This window comes from Nansenia antarctica (assembly GCF_963989245.1).
Source record: "Nansenia antarctica genome assembly, chromosome: 2".
NCBI classification, from domain to species: domain Eukaryota; kingdom Metazoa; phylum Chordata; class Actinopteri; order Argentiniformes; family Microstomatidae; genus Nansenia; species Nansenia antarctica.
This window is the reverse complement of record NC_137675.1, coordinates 72,049,660-72,076,314: the sequence shown is the minus strand read 5'-3', so window position 1 is coordinate 72,076,314 and position 26,655 is coordinate 72,049,660. Positions and strand designations below refer to the sequence as shown.

The 26,655-nt window shown below is 44.6% G+C and overlaps 2 protein-coding genes across 2 annotated transcripts in view; both read left to right on the top strand.

Moving 5' to 3' along the window:
- Window positions 1-1,070: 1,070 nt before the first annotated feature.
- Window positions 1,071-6,806, top strand: hrob (homologous recombination factor with OB-fold; the record flags this gene model as incomplete). The annotated part of the gene is made up of 10 exons (XM_080523378.1): window positions 1,071-1,082; window positions 1,476-1,526; window positions 1,767-2,729; window positions 3,272-3,355; window positions 3,586-3,720; window positions 4,405-4,513; window positions 5,306-5,391; window positions 6,164-6,286; window positions 6,396-6,594; window positions 6,754-6,806. 10 exons carry the CDS (start codon window positions 1,071-1,073, stop codon window positions 6,804-6,806), a joined length of 1,815 nt encoding a protein of 604 aa, XP_080379504.1.
- Window positions 6,807-17,332: 10,526 nt separating this feature from the next.
- asic2 (acid-sensing (proton-gated) ion channel 2) overlaps window positions 17,333-26,655 on the top strand; it is a gene marked incomplete at both ends in the record, with an annotated part of 282,422 nt that continues 273,099 nt past the window's right edge. The window contains one exon of the mRNA XM_080524113.1: window positions 17,333-17,905. Coding sequence (XP_080380239.1) covers window positions 17,333-17,905 — 573 coding nt within the window. The remainder of the gene's footprint in view (window positions 17,906-26,655) is intronic.

Sequence of the window (26,655 nt, the reverse complement as noted above, 5' to 3'; positions counted from 1 at the left end):
AAATCGGCCGCTAGGACTTCACTGTCAGTAGGGTCCTATGGCCACCATATCTCTTTATCTCTTCTCCCCCCCTGTTGTGTCTCGAGTTAAATTGTCCCCCCCCCCCCCCCCCGTTTTTCTTCCTGAAAAAGGTGCGTTATAGAGCCAGTACGATTTGGAATCATTTACCTCTTGATATCCCTTAAGAAAAAAAAACTAAATATCGTTCAAAAAGAGACTGAAGAACTAACTACTATAACTATAACTGCGTTTTTATGACATCACAACATGCTGAGAGAACATCGACATGCTAAAAAACACATAACTACACATAATTAGACGATCACACAGTCCTTGCTTTTGAGTATCATGTTTATAAGTCATTTTCACTTACCGGTAGCAAAACGAGAACAGTGAATCCAATCCACAAATTACAAGTATTTAGTGATCATTAAACTGTTGTTAGTGGGTAGGCTACTTTAAAACTTCAAGTTTGTGTTTAAAAAAAAAAAAAACGAAAACACAATAACTTTCACTTTCACTTTTTGACCCCTTCAAGTGGGCGTGTGGTTTTTGCACGTTCACCAGTAGCTGTCACAAATATTTGTATGTTGTATGCTTTTGTGAATTGTGACTCCTGACTGAAAGCCAAGTTTCCCATCTGGGACAGTAAAGTAAAACTGAAGGACCCATCAAACAGATAATGAGAGCATAGGATAGCTATTAGTAGTATGGTGACATTCTACCAACCCTGCTGCTATGGGGACCAGCGATGAGCAATTTCTGGTGGAGCAAGACATTCTGCTGGAGGGTTGGTTTAGTGGCCACCAGGGGGCCGATTTGGAACGCAGCCTTTCTCAGCAGCACGCAACGTAAACATTGATTGCGTAGTGACGTAGTGACGTTCTACTTGAACGTGGCGGCGCCAACCTCACACATCAAGCCACAGCTTGCACCTAATCTGTGTAGAGTTGTTTTTATAGCGAATACGGGCTAGTAGATCATGGTGACACTACACGTTCTGTGGTTATCGACTTTACATTTAGTATTGTCATAATCAGTCAAGACATTCAACGCGAGATCAACGTCTTATGACTGCGATGGTAAGGAAGGAAGGCTCAAGCTGAGAGTCCAGCCAGTTCTCGCTAGACTAACACTAGAACTTCTTCACTACTCATTTAGCCAGCTAATACATATCGTGACGTTAGAATTATAAGGTTCTATCTCCATTTTGGTCAAAATTGAGTTTTTTTTTTACATCATCTGATCCAGTAGGTGTTTATTAATGCCTGTGTGGTGTTATCTTTCAAATGTTTACATTTTTAAGTTAGTAATTAATAAAATACAAAGGTTCCATCTCATAAAACATAATGGAATGTAAAAACTGTGATGCTCAATATCTCTGAACTACCCTAAACGGAGATAGAACCTTATCATTCTAAGCTCACGATATGATCTAATTAGCTTATATCGAATAACTGTGTCCCTCTCTATAGACTTCCAAGTGGAATGGATTATTTAACGTCGGGGATGACTTCGATGATGAGGTGAATCCCAACCGAACTTGTTCTAGCGCACCTGATTACAATATTGATCTGATTATTCAGTGTGTGAGTGAGCTGTTGTGTATGTTGTATTCTGTCCATTGCTTTATAGTGTGTGTTTGGTTTCTGTAGGACCTACTGGAGACAGACTGGGTCATTCCACCAGTGGCTGGTCCTGCCAATGTGCCCACTACGGCACCCACCTGTGTCCTGCGTGCCTCAAATGCTGCTCCTGAATTCCAGAAAAACCTCCACCGACCATCCGCAGAAGGCACACTAGGCCATATTGCCCTGCAGAATGGCTCAGGGTCACAGAACACCACACAGAACAGGGTTGGACAGACTACTGCGTCAGGTTTGAGACTGCTCTCTACATCTACTTCACTGCGCTCATCCCCCGCACCCCCTCTCCACCCCCCTGTACTGAGCAGGGGGCAGTGTACAGCTCCTGGACTGAGCTCAGCAGCAGTCCAAGAGAATCATTCAAACACTGGAGGACAGCAAGACGCTCCCTTGCCTCAGGACGACTTTGATGATTGGGATATTGACCTGGCAGACCTGGATGAGACCGAGGGCACTGGGGCCCAGGTCCTAGAGACAGTTCCTGCCTCAGCCCCAGCCCCAGCCCCAGCTCCAGCCATGCCTAGTGATGATCCTGTATCTCCAGCCAAAAGGCTACGCCATTCAGCCTATGGTGGGACTCAAACAGTGACAAGTGTGGGGCTAAGAGATTTCAGGTCCTCCAATCCAACATCCTGCCTGTCTGGTAGTAACTTTCCCCCCAGGGGCACATCCACGGTCCCCATCCCCTCTCCTGGCCCAGCATGCTCTGCTTACCTCCCAGCCCCACCTCAGAGCCCAGTGTTTCATAACCTGACCATGGCTTCACCCATGTCCAGTCCCTTTCCCAGGCATGTCACCCCCAGGCCCGTCAGAGGGCCTTCACAGTTACAGAGACAGTGGGCCTCCCCTCTCCCACAGGGACACGGCCTGTTCGACCCGATATCCCCAGCAGCTTCTGTGAGGTCAGGCTGGCCCATGTCATCCCCCTCTCTCACCCCCCGTTCTTTCCATACGCCCATCCTCACCAGCCACCTGGTCCAGCTGGTGTCTGACTCCAACAAAACACCCCAGAGGTCCCGCTCTGACCACACCCGGCCCAAGACCCGCCGCTTCCCTGGCCCTGCTGGACTCCTGCCTACACAGGTGAGACTTATTTTGTGTGTGTGTGTGTGTGTGTGTCAGATTGAGAAATGCAATCTCATTAGTCGCGTTAGTATTTTGGGGCTCATTGTTCACCATTCCCATTAGTAATAATAATGTTACTAATTTTTGTATTGTTTTTGCTGTTCCCCTTCTTTTTTTTGTAATTGACCATTTATATCAGTCAATGCCCTCCAGGGACAGACAAGAAGGTCACAGTTTCTCTAAGAAAGTATGTAAGGGTTTCCAAAGTCTCTCGATTTTGGTTGAGATCATGAGTCAATTTCTCCAGAGGGAGAAGGGCCGATATCTGTGATATCCACATGTCAACTGTAGGAACCTGGGGTGTGGACTGTGGACCATCGCAGCAAGATACACTTTTTTAGCCAGTATCAAAACAATTGTCCACTTTAGGTCATGTTAAAGTACAGTATGTTTATTGTTGGGTGGCATTACATGCACCCTGTGTGCTCTTTAAATGAGTTGTTTGATTAAACTCAGCAGACACTACCATGCTATGCTGCTCTTTTCTCTCCTCTTGGCAGGTTCCTGGGCAGAGCATGGATGACATTGTGGTGGCCATTCCACAGACGCCTGCACATGGTGCGATCGCTCGACTACCCAGCCAGGTACTCTCAGAATGATGTCACTGTGACACCCTCACTATCTCAACACACAGTGCCTGCATGAACACACTGTACTGTTTGCCTATTTGTTTTATATTCTTGTTCAAATCACATTGAAAGAGTTGTATGTCTCTGTTTGATGCTCTTGTATTCATGTTAGTGTTTGAGTCTGTCGTGTTTTTGTGATTATGTCTATCTATGTGTGTGGGTTCTGTGTTTAAACCTGTGTCCAGGTTCCCAGCTCGCAGAATGAGGAAGAAGAGTTCAGTGGAGGTCCGTGGGCAACGATGAAGGCAGAGATGGGATTGGACGAAAGGAACCCCTCATGCTTCCTACACTCTTACAGTGTAGTTATGGTGCTTCGCAAGGTGATCAGTACTTCACCTTATTCATGTTCAGCCTACACCACTCACTTTATTCTTGACCATTAGCTAGTTAATATTGTAACAACTCTGTCAGCCTGTTAGGAGCATTTAACTCTTGGTGTTGCGGTTAGCACGGCCGGTTGGGGAGCAGAAGGTTGTGTGTTCGAGACCCGTTTGGGGCAGGCTGCTCTACCCCACCGTTCGCTGCAGTATTCAATACGCAATATTACATAGAACGCATACATGCAACACATGCATCAACGCATGCATCATACATGCATCAACTTTGGATATTGGTCTTCATGAGCATGTTTTGTGCTCTCAGAGGGGGCAGCTTCTTTATTCTATTGTAATGGTCCTTGTCTCCATAGTGGCGGTCAATCAGTATAATCAGGACAAATGACTGGCCCGTGTGTGTGTGTGTGTGTGTGTGTGTGTGTGTGTGTGTGTGTGGTTATTATCCCAAGCATGGTGACTCATCAATCACTCTAATGGTTATTCTCTTGTTTCTCACTGTCTTAATGTGCCTCTGCTGATGGCGCTTTGGAATGAATAATTTAACTCTTTTAACTGACTCAAGTTGATGATAAGCAGGTGTTTGAACTTGTTTGTTCATGGAACTCTTTGTTGCCTTTCATTCCCCTCTCTTTCTCCCGTCTCTTCCTCCCTCTCTCTCTGTCTGCCCAGGCTGCCCTGAAACAACTGTTGAAGAACAAGGTCCCCAACATGGCGGTGATCCTGAAGAGCATTCTGTACACTCATGCTGATGCCACGGCTGTGTTTAGGGATCCCACAGGTACGTTTCCCTCCATACACACACACGCACACACACACATACAGAGATGAAGATACCCACGTGCACACAGCCACACACACACTCTCACACACACACACACACACACACACACAGACATTTAATTGTTCACATGGGTGTCCAGTAGAGAAATGCTTTCGCTAGTGGAATGTTTGTAGGTGTCGGTTAACTGCTCACACATTCATCCTTATGCATGTGTGTATCTGAGAGGTGCTGTGTGTGCCTAAAGCCTGACTTTTGGACTGCTCTGGACTGTACTTGTATAGCACCTTATTCCAAAGCGCTTTACAATGGCCTCTCATTCACCCATTCACACACGCATTCACACACCAACGGCGGCAAGCTACCATGCAAGGCTCCGGCCCGCTCATTTGGAGCAATTTGGGGTTCAGTGTCTGAGCTCTGCATGGCATTTCAGCTAGTGTGCTATGCCTGATTTCACCCACCACACACAGTCAAAGTTCAGCTAGTGTGCTATGCCTGATTTCACGCACACCTTGGCCCAGTGCAAGACATATGGTCTGTCCTCTCCTTGGGGTGTCTAGCTTTCATTCTTCTCTCCTTTCTCTCTCTCTCTTTCCCCTAGACTCCCAGAGTACTTCTTGAACCTGGTTGGTCATTATGTGCTTCAGAGACCCCCAAGCTGGAGGGATCCTGATTAGACATATAGGGCCTACCAAGATTATAGACACAACACAGTGGTTATGTTTTTGTATTTGTTGTTAAGTCATGTCAATGACCGGAGCCGTAATACATCTGTCTGTGTGCCTGTAGGTGAGATGCAGGGCACAGTCCACCGGCGCCTCCTAGAGGACAGACTGGGGGAGCTCAAGATAGGAGCTCTACTGCTCCTCAAACAGGTAAGACTATTCATCAATTTGTTTTTCTTTGGATTTATGTGGATACATATCACTGAAGATTTACGCATCAAATCACAATTAGCAATTTACATGAGTTAAGAATCTATGATCCAACTGTATTTAACCTGTGGCCATGGCCTATACTGGCCTCAGCAGTGTAAACTGAACACTGAGGAAGAGATATGAAATGATCTACAATAGGGTTGCACCGTTACCACTTTTACTTACATTTGGGTAAGTAAAAACATTGGGTACTTGATAACAAGTACTGATACCATACTTAATAATGTCATTATAGTTCTAACAATGACTTTGAAAACATGTTTTATTTTCATCAGCTGTTCCTCACTTTCTGACTGTAACAAATGAAATATAGTGGGGTGCTGAAATGTGGGCACCCCTAGTCAACAATTAATATCTAAGTGAAAAGAAGTAAATCTAACCTCTAAATGGTACAGAGTTAAACCTGACACATTTCATCACATTTTAACGCAAGATTCATATATTTTTTAAACTTTTTACAGTTTCAAAATAATAAAACAATGAAAAAGGCCTTGTGCAAAAGTTTGGGAACCCATCCAGCTAGCTAGCTACTGTTGTTGTTACCCATCCAGCTAGCTAGCTACTGTTGTTAAATGATAATACAGTAATTAAATTAATACATTAAATTAAATTAATGTGGCCATTACCCTGTTTTTCAGGATTTTTCATTGCTGTATTAATGAATGCAAGACATTTTCTTTTATCTTACAACTTCTTTGTCTCTGTAAAGGTGGGAGTGTTCTCGCCCTCCCATCGCAACCATTATCTGAATGTCACGCCCAACAACCTGCTGAAGATCTACCCTGTTGACGGCGTTACTCTGTCATCCACGCAGCTATCCCCAATCTCACTGGTGAGTGGGGGTTTTAAGTTAATATCACAAAAACATGTTGTTGAGGAAATGAAGGGAGTTTGTCAGCCATACTGCATGTGTTCTTCTAACACTGAGGTGATTAATTCAGGAGCCTTTCTTGTCATCGCCTGGGCAGTCCTCCAGCATCCCAGGGGCCCCTGTGTCTCATATGGAAGTGCTCTACGACGACGATGATGATGAGGTGTGCAGGGAGGAAGATCGAGCCCCTCAGCTTCCAGTAGACTCTGGAGCTGGTCCTAGTCAGGCTCTCCAAATGCCAGCTGGCACTGACCAGACCTGGGATACAGGTGTGTGTGTGTGTGTGTGTGTGTGTGTGTGTGTGTGTGTGTGTGCGCGTGTGTGTGTGCGTGTGTGTGTGTGTGCGTGCGTGTGCGTGTGCCTGTGTGCGTGCGCGCGTGCGCGTCACACACAGCAACATTCTTCTAACCTTTGGCTGTGTTGTGCAGATGATCTGGATGAGCTTCTAGGGGAGTTACCTGTGGAGTCCTTGAGCTTCTGACATCAGCCACCCCTGCCCAACCAAGACACAACCCTCCCCACCTGACAAGCCCCACTATTTTGGACACAGCGGAGACAGACAGCACCTCCTATCACAAAGCCCCAGTCTTAACTCCCTGCTGAGAATCATAGCTGTATATGCACACAATAAATTGTTAAATATGTATATACTGTATGTATATATCTAAGGACTTATGTTGAAAATTCTGAAATGTACAAGTGTACAATACAAGTGGAAAATGTATGTAAAAAGTTTTTGTTTAAAAATACACTACTGAAAATGGTCTCCTTTGATTTCTTGACCCTGGATATCCTCTCTATAGGCTCTCCATTGTGAACATGTCTATTGTGAATGTCACTTAACGAGTGAAGAAAAAAACAGACCATATTTGCTTTGAAATTCCTGCGAATTCCTGTGAGAGAAAAAGCCCACGCTCCTCACTCCAACACTCAACAACTGACTGACAACCAGTTTTTATACCAAAGACCCCCACCATCCAGAAGGCCACTGTTAAGGGCTTTCACACCGCCAAGGAACCGTTCCCGTTCTGGAACCTTCAAACCTTAGTGCTGTCTGGTGAACCAGCCCGCGTTCATACCAGTGTAACTGGAAACATCAGTGTCATCAGCGTTGGGTGACAAAGGGGTGGGATAAACAAAAATGTCACAACAAGATGGCAGCTACTTCAAAATGAGGATAATATCTTCCATTACAGTATTTGCAATAAACACAAATTTCTATGAGAAAAAACTAAAGATACTTTCTAAACATGTTCTCTTACTAACCAGCAGCTCCTTTACTGGAATAGCTTACGAATTATTTATTTTAATGCTATATGTAAAGCACTTTGCATAGCCCCTGTTGTATGAAATGTGCCATACAAATAAACTTGCAAAGCCTGGCCTTGCCTTACATTTTGACTTGAAAAACTGAACAATTTAACAACTTGAATATTATTTGCATTATGGTGGTGAAGAAAATAGAAATGCATGGCATTAATTAAATAATTAATTTGGCATGTTGTGGAGACTGGAACAGGGGTTAAAGACGGAGGGTTGCAATGCTCATGTCCCACCCACCCCTAGAACTGTTACACTTTTAAAATTGCTGCTCCGCCCCTGCAATGAACCATTATTGTCAGTGGCCTATTATATTTCTGTATTTACAACTCAAAAACGTATGAGCTGTCACTTTGTATATCACTTTGTATATCACACACTGGGACAATTTTGACGAATGATGCCACTTGCCATGCAGATGCAGTATTTAAACAATTACACTGATTGGCCCAAAATGTGGATGAATAGTGCGTCTCGCAATAGAGATTGTTAGGAGTTTCAAGGTGACGCCGATTCATCTCGTGATGGTGTGGCTAAAGAAATACGTTGCTATCATTAACCTCATAGGAGCCAACGGACCCCCATGGGCATCCGAAGTGATATAAAGAGTTTACCTCGATCAATTCTCTTCAAAGATATCACATTTTTTTCACAACTTTGCATGCTATACGATGCCACCATTTTTTTCCAGAGACGGTAAACACGGCCTAAGTCACATCCAGTTTTCTCCAACTGGAGAATGTGTCATGTCCGGTTTCAACGCCGAATTTCCATACCATTGGTCGGCCAACCCAAAAAAATCCCCCCCCAAAAGAAATCTGATACATGAGAAAGGTCAAAGGTCAAAGATGGTGCCAACATATCTCCAAATGGCCTAAACATATAGGTGTCCGCCTAAACATACCTGTACTAAAACAGGTACAAAGTTGCATTTGCTCACATTACTAGCATCGACTTTGGCACACGTACTAATAAGACCCTGGAGTACTGATTCCTAGATGATTTGGGCTTCGTTATCAGGTTTCCAAGGTGATATTCACTGTAAAAGCTGTTGTTTTTTTAGGCGGAGACTGAATTTGAGATGTTTTATAATGTTCTAGCTCTATTTGCTCTGACACAGTAACATAGATTTTGATTCTGACACTTCTACAGCCACCCCACAGGTGTTAGCTTTCATTTGATAACAATATCATTATGAAGGCCCTTGTGATTGTGGAGATATTCTATATTCACTGTGGGCATGTCATTTCGAGCAGAAAACCAGAAAAAAGAGGTGGATAAGATGAGGTTAAAAAAACGTCATATTATGGTGCAAAGTGGAGAGCGCACATCAGACCGGACCTTTCGGTCAATTGACTGTTTTCAAATAATACTAATATGATGATACTAATAATACTATCAAATCCTTGGATATTAATAAAATAAGCACTACAAGCTCTGATAACTTTCCAGCCTATCTCAATATACCATAGCCTACAAATATCTACCCACATTAGTCAAACCCAGATTCATATTTGACAGGTGGTAATTTATTATCATTATACAAGGCAGTCACAAATTATTTGTCATTAGTGGTCCTGAGGGTCATATTTGACTCTGGGCGTTAACTTTACAAACAGGCTAGCGACGGAGATAGGAGCAGTGTGTTGGGCCTTTGTCTGGCTGGAATACATTGCCTTTCACTATCTGTACAATTCTCATTTCTGTCATGTTCCTACTCTAGGCTACTCCTCGCCTCCACCCCCACATTGCAGCCTCTCCTAACCTCGTCCTGTGGCTATGCCTCTTAAGCAAGCATTAACACCATGCAGAGATTTAAGGGGAGGGAATTTAGGGGTTAGTCTGTTTGCGCCGTTAAACCCTTCTTCTCTGTCAGGCTATGGCCTATCTCTGTCTGGGGCAGCCCTGAGCGGCAACAAGTCATGGCTTGACAAATGGGGTCTTACCGAGGCGGTTGCAGCAGGGACTGAGGCCCGACCAAACTACCATCCTCTCCCTCCCCAGTCTCTGCTGTCAGAGGCACTGCTATACATTCAGATCAATCCTATTGTCTCTTTCACACCTTCCAACGTCTCTCGCTTGCTCCCAGTTGAATGTCTGCATGCATCTCCCTAACCTGACCAAATGTTACCAGCAGAGGTGCCGCGGTGTGTGCGTAGGTGTGGAGCTTGGAGCCCTGTCACAGTCTCGGCTGGTAATTGAGCTGGAGTGAACCTCCTACGCCAGAGCGCTTTCGTCTCCAGGCGTTCCAATTAAGTATTCCAATTATGTATTTAACAAAGGATGGTCTAGTCAGCTCTGGCAAGTGAAGTCCACAGTAGAAGTTTATATTCACATTCTAGTTTTACCCTTCAACATCCAACGCCACTGTCGTGTAGTAATAATGAACCACAGCCACCCTCTCCTACTACCTCATACACTCCCCCATTTTAGATTCCCTAATTATCTCCTATAGCTTATTATTTTTCATAAGCCATTAATGATGTTATGAAAGTGTAATGACTTATTCTATCTTCACAAGCATCTCAGGAATACCTTTGCTCTTTATTAATTATTTGATAAAATGTCAAGACTTAGTTCCTGTATGTGGTGGTTTTGTTTTCAACTGAAACCTAGGTAAGAAATATTTGTTTTATCTTTGGTGGAAACTTAGTGAGGTTATGCTTTTGAAGTTGAGGTGAGACTCATTAGACATGGGAAACATTAGCACACAGGGGTTAGGTCATAACATACAAAGCTATAAATGGCACTGCGCCTTCTTATTTAACGGACCTTCTCGACCCATATGTGCCCTCAAGGGCTCTGCGCTCACAAGGCTCTGCCCTGCTCATTATTCCTAGAGTTAGAAAAAAGACAATCGGTGAGCGTGCGTTCTCCTTCCGGGCACCAACTCTCTGGAACCGTCTTCCACTGGATATCAGACAGGCAGAATCAGTGAAAGTGTTCAAAAATAAGTTAAAGACCCACCTGTTTTCTGTTGTCTACATGTCATAGGCTGTGTATTTGTGCTGTTGTAATTATGTGTGTTTTTAAATTGAAATAGTTGTTTTTGAATTGTTTAAAATTGTTGTTTTTACCTATTGTATTTGTGCTTCGAAAGTGTGTGTTTTTAAATTGAAATAGTTGTTTTAAATTGTTTTAAACTGCTGCTTACCTATTGTAAATCACTTTGATGTAAAGTGCTATACAAATAAAGTTATTATTATTATTATAAGTCAATGAGATGCTGGTCTGGTTTGGTGCGGTACTCATTTTTGGGATTGCACAATGATGGCAGTTGTCTGAGATGGCAGCAATGGTGGCCAGCAGACGTCCTCTAGGGCTTATGCAGAAGCCTACAGTTGACAGTATAGGCCTATGATAGAGTTCATATACAATAGCAAAGAGTGAAGATGAAGAACACTGCATGAAAGTAACCTTGATATATACGTAGATGAAGCCTGAAAACACTGGCAGGTGACTGCTATCTAAGAACACCTGAGCCATTCCTCAGGTAGATTCAAGCTTGCCACTCACTAGAGCACAACCTGAGAGACCTACAAGAGGATAACAGTCAACATACACCGATTAGCCAAAACATTATGGCCACTGACAGGTGAAGTGAATAACATGGATTATCTTGTTACAATGGCACCTGTCAAGGGGTGGGAAAAATTAGGCTGCAAGTGAACAGTCAGTTCTTGAAGTTGATGTGTTGGATGCAGGAGAAATGGGCAGGAGTAAAGACCTGAGCGACTTTGACAAGGGCCAAATTGTTATAGTCAGACTGGGTCAGAGCATCTCTAAAACGGCAAGGCTTGTGGGGTGCTCCTGGTCAGCAGTGGTGAGTACCTACCGACAGTGGTCTGAGGAGGGACAAACCACAACACGGTGACAGGATGTTGGGTGCCCAAGGCTCAGCGATGCACGAGGGCAACAAAGACTATAAGGCTTAGGTGGTGGTCATAATGTTGTGGCACTGCCACATGTGCCATAAATGTATATGGTGCACTATAATTAATTACCCAGAAAATAACTTATGAAAGGGGTTATTGAATTGAAATGTCCTCAAAGTTGTATATGGTGTGGGTAAATGAAAAAGAAACTTGTAATGTGTGATGAAAGGTCATTTGTTTCTGTCTATGTTCAATACTATGTCCATTGGCAATGTACGGGTTAATCGGGGAAAGACGCGACTTTTGGAGGCACCTGTCCACTATAATGGAGGGGTCAAGGAGGAAGCAAGGTTAGGGGGTTGTTTTGAGAGAAATGTTTGGAGAGAAGGAGAGACGAGGGCGCCAGTTTTAATATTGCAGCGGCTTAAGTTACCACACGGACGGACTAAAGTTTGAACCGTTGAAGCGGTGTAATCAAGTTAGTTTATTACACGGAGATCACCGAGACTCTTTCATCACCGTCGTATGTGGATCACCTGGTCATCACAAGTGTTGACCAACCCTATTCTACTCTACGCTCATCGCTGTTCCACATCTCTCCCAAGGAACGGGTGAGAGCGATCTATTTTGTTTTCTTTTGGGTTTTATGCAATTGCCTTTTTGGGGGGGTTTAATTAAGACTGATCGTCTCGTTGCGCCGTGCGTTTTTTCCATCCTGCGTTGGATTATATGACTTTGATTCAGCCTGGAACCCTGTGGACGGGCCTAATAGGCTAGGGTTGTTGAGACTCATTTTCTTTGATCCAGCTATAGTCGGCATTGCGGACAAACGGGACTGGTTAGGGATTGCTATTTGTGTTGTATATCTTTGTTGTGAACTTTCATGTGATTTGGAAATACAGTTTACTGATGATTCAAGCCATTGTTTTCATGTCATATATCAATTCATTACTTTAGCAGAGGGAAGTTAACTCTATCCATAAAAGAATCCGAGTTTGCTATAGCACAGATTTGTTCACTACAGGTCTGATTGTTATAATGTTTTGGCTCATCAGTGTATACAATTCTGTCATAGTGTAAATGTAACAATGGATCTCATAAAAAACCAACCCAATATCCCACTTGAGTAATAGGCTAGGTTCTTATGTAGGGACAGCCATGCAATTTTAATGAAAACTATGACTCAAGAGTTATAGGCACATACAGTAAGCTGCACTCTCTGTAGTATATCCCTAACAGTTGGTTTTATGGGTAAAAGTAACATCTCCTTAAGATAGCATTAGCTAAGCATAGAAATTGTGAAAAATAATAAATACTTTATCTTCAACCCTGGAGACTACTAATCCCTGTAAAACTGCTTATTACCTCAATGGGGAATAGGGGGAGATTTGCTTAATTAAGTCGTTAAGCAGCTGACAAACCCTGCAGCTGCCTGGGACCATAGCGAAATTCATTTTCACATGGTGTGATTGACTGATATAGGATGGAGTGGTGTGTGTGGTGTGTAATGTGTGTGTGTGTGTGTGTGTGTGTGTGTGTGTGTGTGTGTGAACAGATCCGTTTCAGGTTGTGACATTTTCTGCTTTTTATAAGCTTATCCTATATTGATACACAATTAAATCTAACCAAGATCTAATTTTCCCCAAACCAAATTACAGATTGTCTATGCTGTCACGGTCTCCTTCCTGCTGTTTGCATGCGAGTGTAAGTGTTAGATACCAAAACATTATCACATCGCCATTTTAGACTTTTTCCTATGTTAAATGCTGTTCTGTTTACCCGAACAGAATGTTGAATGTTAAATGCTGTTCTGTTACACAGATATGTGAAAGTCAGACCACAGATGCACCTCAGGCAATAGCCAACCTTTGTTTGCCACAAGGGGGCGACGTGACTACTGCTTCAGGACTCCACCACCTTCAGCTCCACTGTACCTGTGTCTAAAAATGATGGTCAACAGCTTTGCAAAATCAGCTTTGCATGTGAGTTGATTGAGCAGGAGGTATCAGCTGATTACTCAACCGTTAAGGATTAGACAGGGATTTTCATACCAATTTAGCCTATAGGTTTTGAATAACTTATGAAAGAAACATCAAAGTGTTCAGATTGATGTCTGCACAGGGTTATGCCAATGCGGGTGTCTAGTCAGTGTCACGTCTGCAGCACAGCATTTTCGCGGGATATCTAGCTGACGGGTGACTCGTCACCATGAAACTGCAGCTCCTGGCTTGAAACTGGTTAAAGTAGGCTAAGGTTCATGAATGTTCAACAACGCCATGCGGAGTTGAGAGTACGGGAATCTCGGTCTCCTCATAGACACAGTGTTGAGTAAAGGGTCACCCCACTCGGTGACATTACGTGACGTTAGAATTATAAGGTTCTATCTCCGTTTAGGGTAGTTCAGAGCACTGGCGGACTCAGGGGGGGCGACCGCCCCTCCTGGTGCCCCCATGGTTGAAAAAAGTCTCTCTTAAGTGCCCTTTTGTGTGGCAAAAATCTCAATTTTTGCATAATCTGATCCCTTAGGTGTTTATTAATGCCTGTGTGGTGTTAATTTTAAAATGTTGAAATTGTTCAGTTAGTAATGAATAAAATACAAAGGTTCCATCTCACAAAACATTGACGCTCAATATCTCTGAACCAGTGGCGGACTCAGGCTGTTTGAAGGGCAGGGGCGAAAAGAAAGAAAAGGCACCTACTGCACAACATGGGACCCCATCAGTGCACATGGTCAAGTTTAGACCATTGTAAGGGCAGCCAATAGGGCACATCCTCTCATTTTTGCCACTCAAAAGGGCACTTTAGCCATTCAAAAGGGCACTTAAGAGAGACTTTTTTCAACCATGGGGGCACCAGGAGGGGCGGTCGCCCCCCCTGAGTCCGCCAGTGCTCTGAACTACCCTAAACGGAGATAGAACCTTATAATTCTAAGGTCACGATTAGGTAAGCCACCATAAGTCCTTGACTGTAGGTCCCACCTTCACTCCCAGAGCTCCAAGCTGTGCTCATGTTTATAAAGACAATGCCCGGGTGGCCGAGAGGGCTCTTTTCAAAGCTTGAATTTTCTTGCCTGCTTCAAATCAAAAGTATGACTGTGCTAAAATAGACCAACAACAATACATTTACCAACACTGCAAATCTTTTGGGTTCTGAAAAGCAAGCATCATCCTTAAGTTATTTGGAGAATGTAATATGGTAATAGGGTCCAGACCAGCAACACCCACCATGCAGGATGCCCTGGATGTTTGTTGTTGCTTCATGCAGTTTTATGACAACTTCAGATTGTGTTGGCCTCACCCTTCAAAACAGTCCCCCATGACTGATTGACTAGACCCGTTTGTGACTAGACTTGCTACTTTTTACATTTGGATGTAGAATGTAGATCTATCCCAAATGTGTAAAGCAGTAACCCTAACCCTAACCCTAATTGATTGACATACTCAACCAGCTGACTTTAGAAGTACTAAACCAAGTTGCAGGTTCATCATCAATGCAGGAGTCTAGACCAGCCCAGTGGTAGTGCGTTTGTGGTGGTGAAGATAGTGTGTGGCATACCAAAGAGTTAACGGACCAGGTGGGAAATAGAGCAGCTTACACTTGTGATATCGTAACTGAGAGTGTTTTCTTACAAGGCATGCACATAACGGGGCCTGGACTGTGCAAATGTATCTTTGCCATTGTTCCATCCTTGTCTTCTTCAGATAGAGACATTCTCACCATCACTCCTGAGCCCTGATCTTCATGTCTCTTTCTATTTAATCTCACATGCATCCCTCCGTTTACAGTGCTCTTCCTTTCTTTCCACTCTTTTCTCTTCCCTTATTGTAGCACACATAGGCACTCTCCTTCTCTCTCTCCTCTCCGTACTCCCTCTCTCTCTGTCCCCCCCTGTCACCTTGTGTTACTTCACACATGCAGCTCTGCTCTCTCATCACACCCCCCACCAACACATACACTGTTATACATCTGTGTGCACAGTTCTTAAAGAAACCCACACCTTCCCTCATTACACACATACACACACACACACACACACTCACTCATTATACAAATACACACCATGGGTTTCACACCTCCATGTGATTAACCCTCAAACATGATGCAATCACGGAGATACACATACTGTACACCGGCGATTGAATGAATTAGTTATTCTCCCTGTGTGACATCATGCTGCCATCCTTGCCTGCCGGGCACAAACTTCTGCATTTATCATCAGTGTTGAAGTGGAGACTCTCTGTGTCTTGCTCTCTCTCACTACCCCCTCTCTCTGCCGGAGCCCTCCTCACCACCCCCCCCCCCCCCCCTCTGCCCCCACCTCTGCCCCTACCTCCTGACTCTCTCCATCCCTCTCTCTCTCTACCTCTCCTCGTGCGTGACCCCGCCTCCCCCCTCCACCTTTCCCTTACCATCCGTCTCCCCGACAATCTGAGTCTCACATCCATCCATCACTTGGTTAGTGGTGAGATGTGGAATATGAAAACAGGCGGGCGGAAAAAAGAAAAATGAGGGAGAGCGGCATAGAAAAACAGAAGCAGATTCAATAAGAGACTTTGCTGTGGAGGAAAGAGCGAGGAGAGTAAGCGTGCTCTGCCCCCTCTCTTTTTCTCTCACTCTCTATTTCTGCGCGAGCGTGTGTCTGTGTGTGTGTGTGTGTGTGTGCGCTTCCCGTCTCTCCAGGCTCCACTGTTGTTCACTGCCTCCACGGATGAGCTGGGAAGAGGAGGGAGAGCAGATGCGTCTGGCCAGAGGAGAGCGGGAGGAGTTTGGATCGGCATGCGCGACTAACTGGCGGCTCTGATCATCGGCGGCTCTGTCTCCGTCCCTCCCCGACTCCCTCCCCTTCTCTCTCTCTCTCTCTCTCTCTCTCACACACACACACACACACCCACACACACACGCACACGCACACACACACACACACACACACACTCTCTTAGACTCGCATACACTCACTCACATACTGGATGTCATCTCGCTAGGCTGAACGAGAGGTGCTTAGGCTTGTCATTAGTCGTACAGGTTGATCAAGAGAGCTGGCTGTTTTTGTATTTGTGCATGTGTGTATGTATGTTCTGTGTGTTTGTGTGTGTGTGTGTGTGTGTGAGAGAAGTGGGGACACTGAATACACAGAGGCGGCTTTGATTGGCTCGTGGCTTAAGTGACTCTCTGTCACGGTGGACTTACCTCTGGGATTTTGTCAACGAAAACACAGAGTCACATAGAGCGAGAGAGGGTTGGAGGAGGGTAGGGTGGGATGGAGGGTGGGGGTGTAGGGGAGGGGGAGTTAGTATGAGACACAGTGAGGCTAGCATTCAACAGTCACTATCAGCTCAAGGGACAGAGGATGGAGGGGGGTGGGAGAAGAAGGGATGCCCTGAAGGAGCAGCTTTCTCTTCTCCTCTCTCTCTCTCTGTTTTTATGTTCTCTCTCTTGAGAGGTGACTGTGGCTATGAGGATCTCTGGCTCATGTCTTCTTCCTCTTGCCTGTAGGTCTTTGGCTTGATACTTTCTTGTGAGTGGCTTTGTTTTGCTCTCTTTTTCTCTGTGCTGCAGGTGTGTGTTGGGGCATACTCTTTCCCTCTCTCTCTCTCTCTCTCTCTCTCTCTCTCTCTCTCTCTCTCTCTCTCTCTCTCTCTCTTTATCTCTCTCTACAGAAAATGTGATTATGGGTTGCTGTGCTGTGGCTGCATCTTCTAAGGGTACTCTTTGACATTCCCTGTCTCTGTGTGTATGTATATGCGTGTGTGTGTGTGTGTGTCTTGGCGTGTGTATTGTAGGCTACTTGGCTGCAGGGCCGGAGGGGGTCATGATGGACCTGAAGGAGAGCTGTGGCAGTGAGGGAAGCCGCGAGAGCTCCAGCCTGCGCCCCTCCTCCTGGCAGGTGTTCTCCCACAGCAGCACGCTCCACGGCCTGCGCCACATCTTCCCCTACGGACGGCCCACGCCCCGCCGCCTGCTCTGGGCCGCCGCCTTGCTCTCCTGCTTCGGAGTCCTGGTCCTGGAGAGTGCCGAGCGCCTGGCCTACTTCTTGTCCTATCCCCACGTGACCAGCGTGGACGCGGTGGTGTCGGGCAGCCTGGTGTTCCCGGCCGTCACCGTGTGCAACCTGAACGCCTACCGCTTCAACCGCCTCACCCGCAACGACCTGTACCACGCCGGGGAGCTGCTGGCCCTGCTGGACGTCCACCTGAGGATCCCTGAGCCCCACCTGGCCGAGCCGGACGTGCTGGCCTTCCTCACGGACAGGGCCAACTTCACTGCTTACAGGCCCAAGCCCTTCAGTATGCGAGAGTTCACGGAGAGGGTGGGCCACGACCTGAAGGAGATGATGCTCTATTGCCGCTACCAAGGCCAGGAGTGCGGCCACCGGGACTTCAAAACCGTAAGTACGCCTCATCGTACTACACCCATCTGTGTTCACTGAGGTCTAGGTCCCGGCCTGGTCTCAGTCAGATACGTCCGCCGCCGCGCGCAGCTCAGGAGTGATCTCACCCCACCCAGGGGGCCGCGGCTGTGGCTTGTCGGAGCTTTCTATGTCCTCCCGTGTTTGGTCAGGAAAAGATTCCAGTTGACAGTTTGTGTTTTTCAGCTTTTGGGGTTGACTTGATGTGTGTTGATAGCTGATGTTTTCTCCTCCCACGCTGCGGTGCTCTAAGTCCCTCGCTGTGTTTTTCTTTGGGATATTTCTTTGCACTTCCGTCTACAGGTTGACAGGTCTACAGTCAGTGCTGCGTAACCACTTGAAGCGCACGTGCACGCACGTGCACACACACACACACACACACATATGCACACTGCATGTGTCTTGTTGTTCTCTCCTGTATTCCATCCACAGTGTAGCATCAATGCTTACAGGTCTCGTCCCCCTAGTCCCTAGTCTCTGGGCTAAACACATGGGGAAACGTGACACAACGGCAGCTCGTGCCTCCAACCACAGCTTGTAGGTCAGTCAGGTCACAGGTTCTCCAGTTCAGGCACTGATTGGATGTACAGGTTGATGCTAATGAGTTTTCCCATGTTATTGTTGTTGTTAGCATGTAGTCACACCGACGTAGTACACAGGCAGAGCGGTAGAAATATGCCTCCAGACATATTCTACTTTGATGATGTTCCCTTTGAGGAGAGCAATAATTCCTGCCATTAAGGAAAAATATCAAAGGCAAAGCTGTGTTTAAAAACTGGAAGCTGTGAATCCTCTGCAGTTAAGGATGCCAGATTCTGTTGTTGTACGCCCAGATGGATCTGCATTCTCATTTTTCATCTCGAGACACGTTCACGGCACAAACACTAATTGAAAAGCAACAATGCGTATCACAAGATGGCTTCAGTGATTTTTTTTGCAGTGGTGCTCTTTGGTGACACTGATGTGAGTCTGATGTTGTAGTGACTCAGTGATGAGGCTGTTGTTGACTGACCCTATCTAGTCACTCTCCTTTGGAACCCTCAGTAGGGAATCTTGAACAGTCTGTGTCTATTGGAAATCTCTGACAGGGCAAACTGCAGTTCTTTTCTGCAGTATCTCTCTGTTGGATCCATCAGGAGTGAATCTTCAATAGTGACTACCTCGCCGCTCTCTGTTGTTATTGTGTACTCAAAGTCTTGTGACCCTCATTTGACCTGCGTGCTTAAGGAGAATCATGTTGACAGCCTACAACAAGCTGCTGTCCTGAGCTCTGCCCACTGCCCACTGCCTGTTGCCTTACTCTCCCTCTCTCTCTTTCTATCTCCTTTCTCTCTCTCTCTCTCTCTCTCTCTCTCTCTCTCTTTCTCTCTCTCTCTCTCTCTCTCTCTCTCTCTCTCTCTACTTTATCCCTCCGATTCTTTGCTCTCTGTCACTGCAGTGGCAAAAATGCATATCCCCATCTAAATATTAATCAAAATGAAACACATGCATGCAAGCATACACACACACACACACACACACACACACACACACTCACTTGCAAAGAGAGAGACTGCATTACCATGACACTCCAGGGACCAGAGTCAGCGTTTGACTGGCATGGTGATGAATGACCGCAGGGAGGACTGGGAACCTCAGTGTGGAACACAATTCTGCACAAAAGCGAAAGGATAATGTGTGGAACAACATCAATGTGCTGTGGCTGTGTGTCTGTCTGTCTGTGTGTGTCTGTGTGTCTGTGTGTGTGTGTGTGTCTGTGTGTCTGTGTGTGTGTGTGTGTGTGTGTCTGTCTGTGTTTGTCTGTGTGTCTGTGTGTGAGTGTGTGTGTGTGTGTGTCTGTCTGTGTGTGTGTGTCTGTGTGTGTGTGTGTGTGTGTGTGTGTGTGTGTGTGTTGTCAAGTAGCAAATCTATGTACCTAATGACAAATGTGAGCAGCACTTCTTAAATATGTACATCATGCATAGTATAGTAAAGTGTGTGTGTTGTTACGAATGTTTTGGTTGTATATTGTGTTGTGTTGGGTTTCTGATCCATACTTTCCTCCCTTGGGTGAAGTGTTGATGCTAGGTTGATGGTCCAGCTGGCCCGGGCTGCAGTTGGAGGTGGAGGTCAGGGCTCAAGAATGGCAGGATAAGCTGGAGATCCGTAGGATGGAAAGTGCAAAGTGCAAAGTCAGAGTGCGGCAGCTTGAGTTAGTGGCAGTGAGGGAAGGTTTGCATCCGTGCCTGCCTTCCTGCGAGGGTGTCATCTTCAACCACCCCTCCTTCCAACACTTTTAATATTAATAGGCATGCCTATATTAGTAGGCACCTTAGTACCCCCCATTCCTTTTGAATGCGTCACAGCTACTCTGCCATGGCCACAAGCCTCTCTTTCTCCAGTGCAGCAAACGTTCTGGTAAAGCACCAGAGGTGCTGGCTGCACTATCTCTGGATGACAGTCTTGTCTATGTGGTGGTTACGGCTGCTATTTTACACGCCTATGAGCTTGTCCCTGAAGCCTATAGACAGAGATTTAGTTCTAAAAAAAAAGTATTCTCGCCAGACTTGAATTCGCTAGAGAACAGATGTTAAATTCACTAGAGAGAAAGGAACTCTCGTTTGATAAATGGCATACCGAGAGTAAGGTAACAGATTTTTATTTCAATTAATTTAAATTCTCTACAGGAACTGATTTTTTTTTACTAGAAAACTGTTTACCAGAACACATTGATGTATACTGGTTTGAAGGAACAAAAAGTGACATTATTGTCACAGGCAGCTATGCTGGCGGAGGAGTTTGTGCTGACACAGAGAGTAGGCCGGTGTTACCTCCTCCTCATTCTAGCCGCTTTGTAGTCTCTCATAGGGGTGTACTGAGATGTCATTATCTGTATCTATATCTGTTCAACCTACAAAATGATCTGCATCTGTTTTCAGATAGTCACTTTAAATTGTTACATTAATTATAATACAATTATAATTGGCATATCATTAATTATCAAATATATTTCCACATCTTCATACTGCACGGTTCATCTCTCTCTCTCTCTCTCTCTTTATTTTTATTTCTCATTTTTAACTTAACTAATTGTTAACTTCCACCTACGTTGCACTCGGAGCTTCCAGCTTCCACCTACGTTGCACTCGGAGAGAAACAATATTGGACAGAGTCGATGAACTGTTTTGCCCTTGGGCATGGTTTTATTTTCTACCTCACCACTGGTATATCTTTTTCGCTCAGCCGAACTAATTTAGAATAGACAACAACTGGACAAGTGCATTAATTAATTAATTATTAATTAACCTGGACATAGAATAAACACAATCTATATACAACTGAGGACATATATAATACATTTCACTTAACAGTTTTATGAACTGTCAGAAACAGATTTTTTAATTTTGATAAATCGAAAGATTTTGTTTTGCATTGGAATCAGAAACTATTTACAGTAAAGATATTAAAAATAAAGAAAAATATCTTAAATTCCAATGATGCTGATTTTGCGTTTCTGGATGTGTTTACCTTACTGCAGTTCACTAGGGCTTCGTTCACACGGCAGTGAAATGTTACCCAAATCCGATTTTTTTGCCGACATGCGACTCAGGTCTGATTTATGCATGACCGTCACATGAAATCAGACTTTTTCAAATCCGACCTGGGTCGCGTTCAGAGGTGGTATTATATTGGATACATATCTGATATTTAGCAATGCGCCCGCGTCTGAACTGTCAAGTCGCGTTTAATGCGACTTTTACGTCACTCTAGCAGGGTTGCCAGATGGGATTGACAATTTACAGCCTAGCCAGTCTATAAACGCTAAATCCAGTACCCCAGTCCATGGTTACTTCCGTAAACAGTGCGCTGCGCGTGACATCCTGATGTCATTGTTATTGTCCTTCTACACATGTGGGTCTGTTCAGGGCCGTGGAATGTTCACACTGGAATCAATGTAGGTCAAATATAGGTCACATTTCAAAAGTAATGTGAACTGCCAAACAAACACATTTGATCTGTGTAAAAACTCTTGCGAGGAGTTTTGCATCAAGGCAGCACTGACTCGGTGGGGACGGCTACAGAATAGCGATCACTTTTCAAAAATGTGTAGTAAATGAAACGACTAGTTAATGAAATCAAAGTCCTATGTTGCAGACAGAATGGGCATTTTTATCTGAATTGATTTGAAGAAACATAATGGCTGACACATTTTTTCTGAATAATAAAACAACTTCAGGTAAAATATGTATCTGTTCCCATCGCATTAATTGTGCTTTCAGACTGGGCATGTCATTTCTGACTGTTTTATGCTAAAATGCAAGCAGAAACCTTTTCAGTCCCCCACGCATCCAAAAAACCCTCCAAAGATCAACGTACAGTCCAAATCCTGAGCAGTCCCTGATCGTCACCACTGCTCTTCCCTGGTCAAATGAAACGTACTGTGGGTCACATGTGATGTTACAGGGTGTTGAAATGGGTTTAGTGTCAGTGCCTTTGCATTGAGTACATCTGGTTTTTGGTCTGGTGTCCGGATTTTTCAGAGTTGCTGTTCAACCCAAACTCCCAATGAATGGTGTGGCATTCATTTTCGGAAATGACAGGCAGGTGGAAGAGTGATGCCTGTGTTGGAGGTCTTAGACACGCCCGATACCCACTCTTTGCCTGATGGTTTGGCGAAGGATTTCCCCAAAGCTTTCCCCTTTGTCACCCATGCGCAGTCACATCGACTGAGTGACGTGATTGACTTGGCTGATTCTGTTTTATACCCTGTGTTTGCTAGCGATGAGGTTCCAAGTGTTCCTCTTGTATTGTCAAAGTGTCCTGACAAGAATGTACCGCCAGCATGTGTTGTCGCTAACCCACGATGATCTCTGTCTCCTCTCTACCCGATACCTGTAATGCAGGAACTGAGCGTGTTATAGTTGACTTTGTTGGCCGGTTGCCAAAGACAAAGACTGGTCACCAGTTTTTTTATAAACTATCATGTGCAGTGCTACCAGACACCCAGAGATGGTGCCTCTTCATAACATCACAGCAAAGAATGTTATCAAAGCCGTAGTCAAATATCTCTGAACTTTTGACCTTCCAAAAATAGTACAGACTGGCTGTAGAACAAACTTTCTCTCCAAATTGTTTGAGAGTGTGTGAAAAACATTGTCCATTACACATAAGGTCTCTAGTGCTTATCATCCAGAGAGACAGGGTGCCCTGAAACACTGGCATCAGACACTTAAAAGCTATGTTGCGCAAATACTGCTTGGACACAGAGAGAGATTGGGATGAGGGTGTCACTCGGGTTCAGCCCGGCTGAACTACTTTTTGTTCTGGGTTCTGAGCAGATGTTGTCTGACTCCCGCCCTGCCAAAAAATGTTTTAAACTACGTGAGTCAGGTCTGTAAGCGATTGCGTGATGCATGCGCTCTAGCCAAGGAAGCTCCTGCTTCCTCACAAAAAAATGTTGAAGAGTCACTTTGATAAAAGGGCTGTTTGTTGTTCCTTCCAGCCAGGTGACCAAGATGTAGCACTGTTGCCTGTTCCCGGCTCAGCTCTCTCAGCAAGTTTTTCTGGCCCATACTTTGTGGAGAAGAAGCTAGGTGAAACTGACTGTGGTTAAAATTCCTGAGCGCAAGCGTCTGTCTTGTGTATGCCACATCAATATGTGACAGCAGCAGGTGAAACTGGTTGCCAACCAATGAAAATGTTCAGACTTTTATTCTGAAAAAAGTAAATACATTTCACCGTTGTTGAACATCAATGACACACCCGCTAGTCAAGCCAAAACATTGCAATGCAATCCTCAGATGGGGTCGTAGTGCCCCCTGTCTCTTTTGTGGTTTCTGCTGTAGTGGTTCTATGCTCTGTTGCTGGTGTAGATGATGAGGGATGGCTCGGTGTTGTGCAATGCTCCTCAGCAGTGTGCACATCAAGTGAACTCAGACATGCGATTGTCTCTTCATCTCATTTGATTTATTTGAATGAAGATCAAAAAGCTGAGGTTGTCGCTTTGATAAAATACGTGTTGGTTCCAGTGTGCTGTCGTGGTCGTGTACAAACCACAATCCTTTAGTTTGTTTACATTGCAGTTAGAATCAATGCCTCATGCGATAGCAGTTGATTATACAATTTAGAAATTGTTCTGTTGTTTTGAAAATGTGATTGCTGATGCTCTGTCATAATGTTGTTTGGTTGCAATGTTTTGGTTGCGTCTTGTGTTCTGTTGTGTTTCTGTCCCTCTACCTATCTCCATCATTCTCAGGCATTCTGCCAATCAATTTGGTTCAGCTGCACCTCATTCCTCATCACCTCCATGGTCAATCAGAGGACGGCCCTATGAGTATTTAAACCTTGCACTACCTCCCCTCATAAGAGCCTTTTGTTTCTGTCATGAGGATGTGGATGTGGATGAGGATGTGTGTGTAAATTCATTGGGACAATTCTCTGTTCAGACCCTTATTCCTTCATAATTCATGTGCATTGTACTAGTCTTGGTACAATAAATCATCATTACACTGTTAAACTTGTCTCCTTGTCATTGTTTTTCCCTGTTCTCACACCCTTGTGTGTCTATGTTTACGTGCCCCACCTATCCTCTAGACCTGGGCCAGGGTGTGTAACAGAGTGTTTATAATAATAATCATAATTCACATTATTTATATAGCACCTTTCATATAAGAATGCAGCTCAAAATGCTGTACAGGGCAAAAGAAACAAAAACAAAACATATTGATCAACACAATAAAACCAGCAAAAAAGCAGCATCACTCAATCCAATTGCATAGATAATTGATCAATGCAATAAAATCAGCAAATAATGCAACATAGATAAAAGGCTAATTAAAAGTTCAATTGAAGAGATGGGTTTTTAAATGGTGCTTTAAGTTACTGAGCTTTCTTCCCTGATTTCTTTAGGTAATGTATTCCACAGCATCACCTTTCTTTTGAGTTTTGATAGTAACCTCCAATAAGCCACCAGCAGCGGACCTGATTGCTCTTGAGGACTTAAGGGCTCTGCACACAGCGTGCGATTTCTGTTGCGCGTCAACGTTCCATAATTTCCATTGTTGTTATGAATGGAATCGAATGTTCGCCGTGCGATTAAAATCGGGGCCGTGTGTGGGTAAATGCGATGTTCTCATAGACTTCCATTCAAACTTCAAAATGGAACGTTGACGCGCAACAGAAATCGCACGCTGTGTGCAGAGCCCTTTATAGGCTGTCAGCGAGTCCCATTTAGTGCTTTAAACACAAGTAGAAGGACTTTTCAAGTCAATTCTAAACAGTAGGGAGGCCAGTGCAGAGCAGTTAAGACTGGAGTGATAATATCACATATTATACTCTCTCCTCTTAGTTTTTGTCTGTATCCTAGCAGCAGAATTTTAAATGTTGTTGGAGCCTCTCTATAGACTTCTTTGGGAGGCCAGTAAAGAGTGCATTGCAGTAGTCAAGTCTACTTGAAATAAAAGCTTGAATACATTTTCCAGCATCCCGCTGAGTTAAAAACGGCCGCAGCTTGGCAATGTTTCTTAAAAGAAAAAAGGCTGTCTTGGCCACCTTGCTAATATGGGAATTAAAACTCGAATCAGTCTTTAGATAACACCAAGTGTAGTATTTGTATCTTCTGAAATGATGGCTAGGCGAAAGGTTCTTTATATACAAATCTGCTGACATACACTTGGGATCACTTTCAATTCAATAAAATGAGCTATTAGATATTCACTTTCAATTCTGGACGTACAATTCGCATTTCTCAAAAACAACAAACTGTGAATTTATAGGACGTCTTGAATGTCTTGAATGTGTGTGTAAATGTGAGGGGGTGTTTAATTCTGCTTCCTCTCGCTCTCTCTCACTCACTCACTCACTCACTCACTCACTCACTCACACACACACACACACACACTCACACTCACACACACACACACACACACACACACACACACACACACACACACACACACAGTCCCTCCCTCTCTCTTGGTGGGATTAAACACTGATTAAATACTGATTGATCACAGTGACAGGCTACATCAGTGTCTGCCAGTTTCAGGCATCAGCTCTGGTATGACAAGCCTAATACAGTAACACCCCCACCCACCCTTGATGATACCCTGCTAGGCTAGCAGCATGGGCCAGGGTGCCTCCTATCGTTAATGAGAGAGCTGATCCCAGCCAGTATGAGGGCTCTATATCACTCAGACCCTAATTAGCTCTACATCTGACCCAAGGCCACACACAACCTGTGAATCAACCACTTGACTGGTTGATTAAATACCATTGCACCCACCCCACTGTAGCTTTTTCCACCTCACTAAACGTTTAATCAGTTTCAAATTGCTGCATTTCACATCACTTTGAAAGCCCCCATGCCTCATATTACAGACTACAGACTACAGAATGGGATGCATCAATCGTAAATGTGACATTATGGAGACATTTTACTGTCCATACAGGGCACAGCTGTAGTCTGTTAAAGGGCAAGGAAAGTACCTCTGACTCCCTCTTGTCTGCCTCTCCAATACACCCCAGAGAGAGAGAGAGAGAGAGAGAGAGAGTGTGTGTGTGTGTGTGTGTGTGTGTGTGTGTGTGTGTGTGTGTGAGAGTGTGTGTGAGAGAGAGAGCAACCTGTGCTGCTGAACCAGCCTGGAGTGGAGAGTTAGCATAATTATGTGCAGCCATAGTAAAATGTGTATGGCTAGCATGGTGTTTAATTGGAGACACAGCATTTACTGTGGAGTAGTTGATTAAAGTGC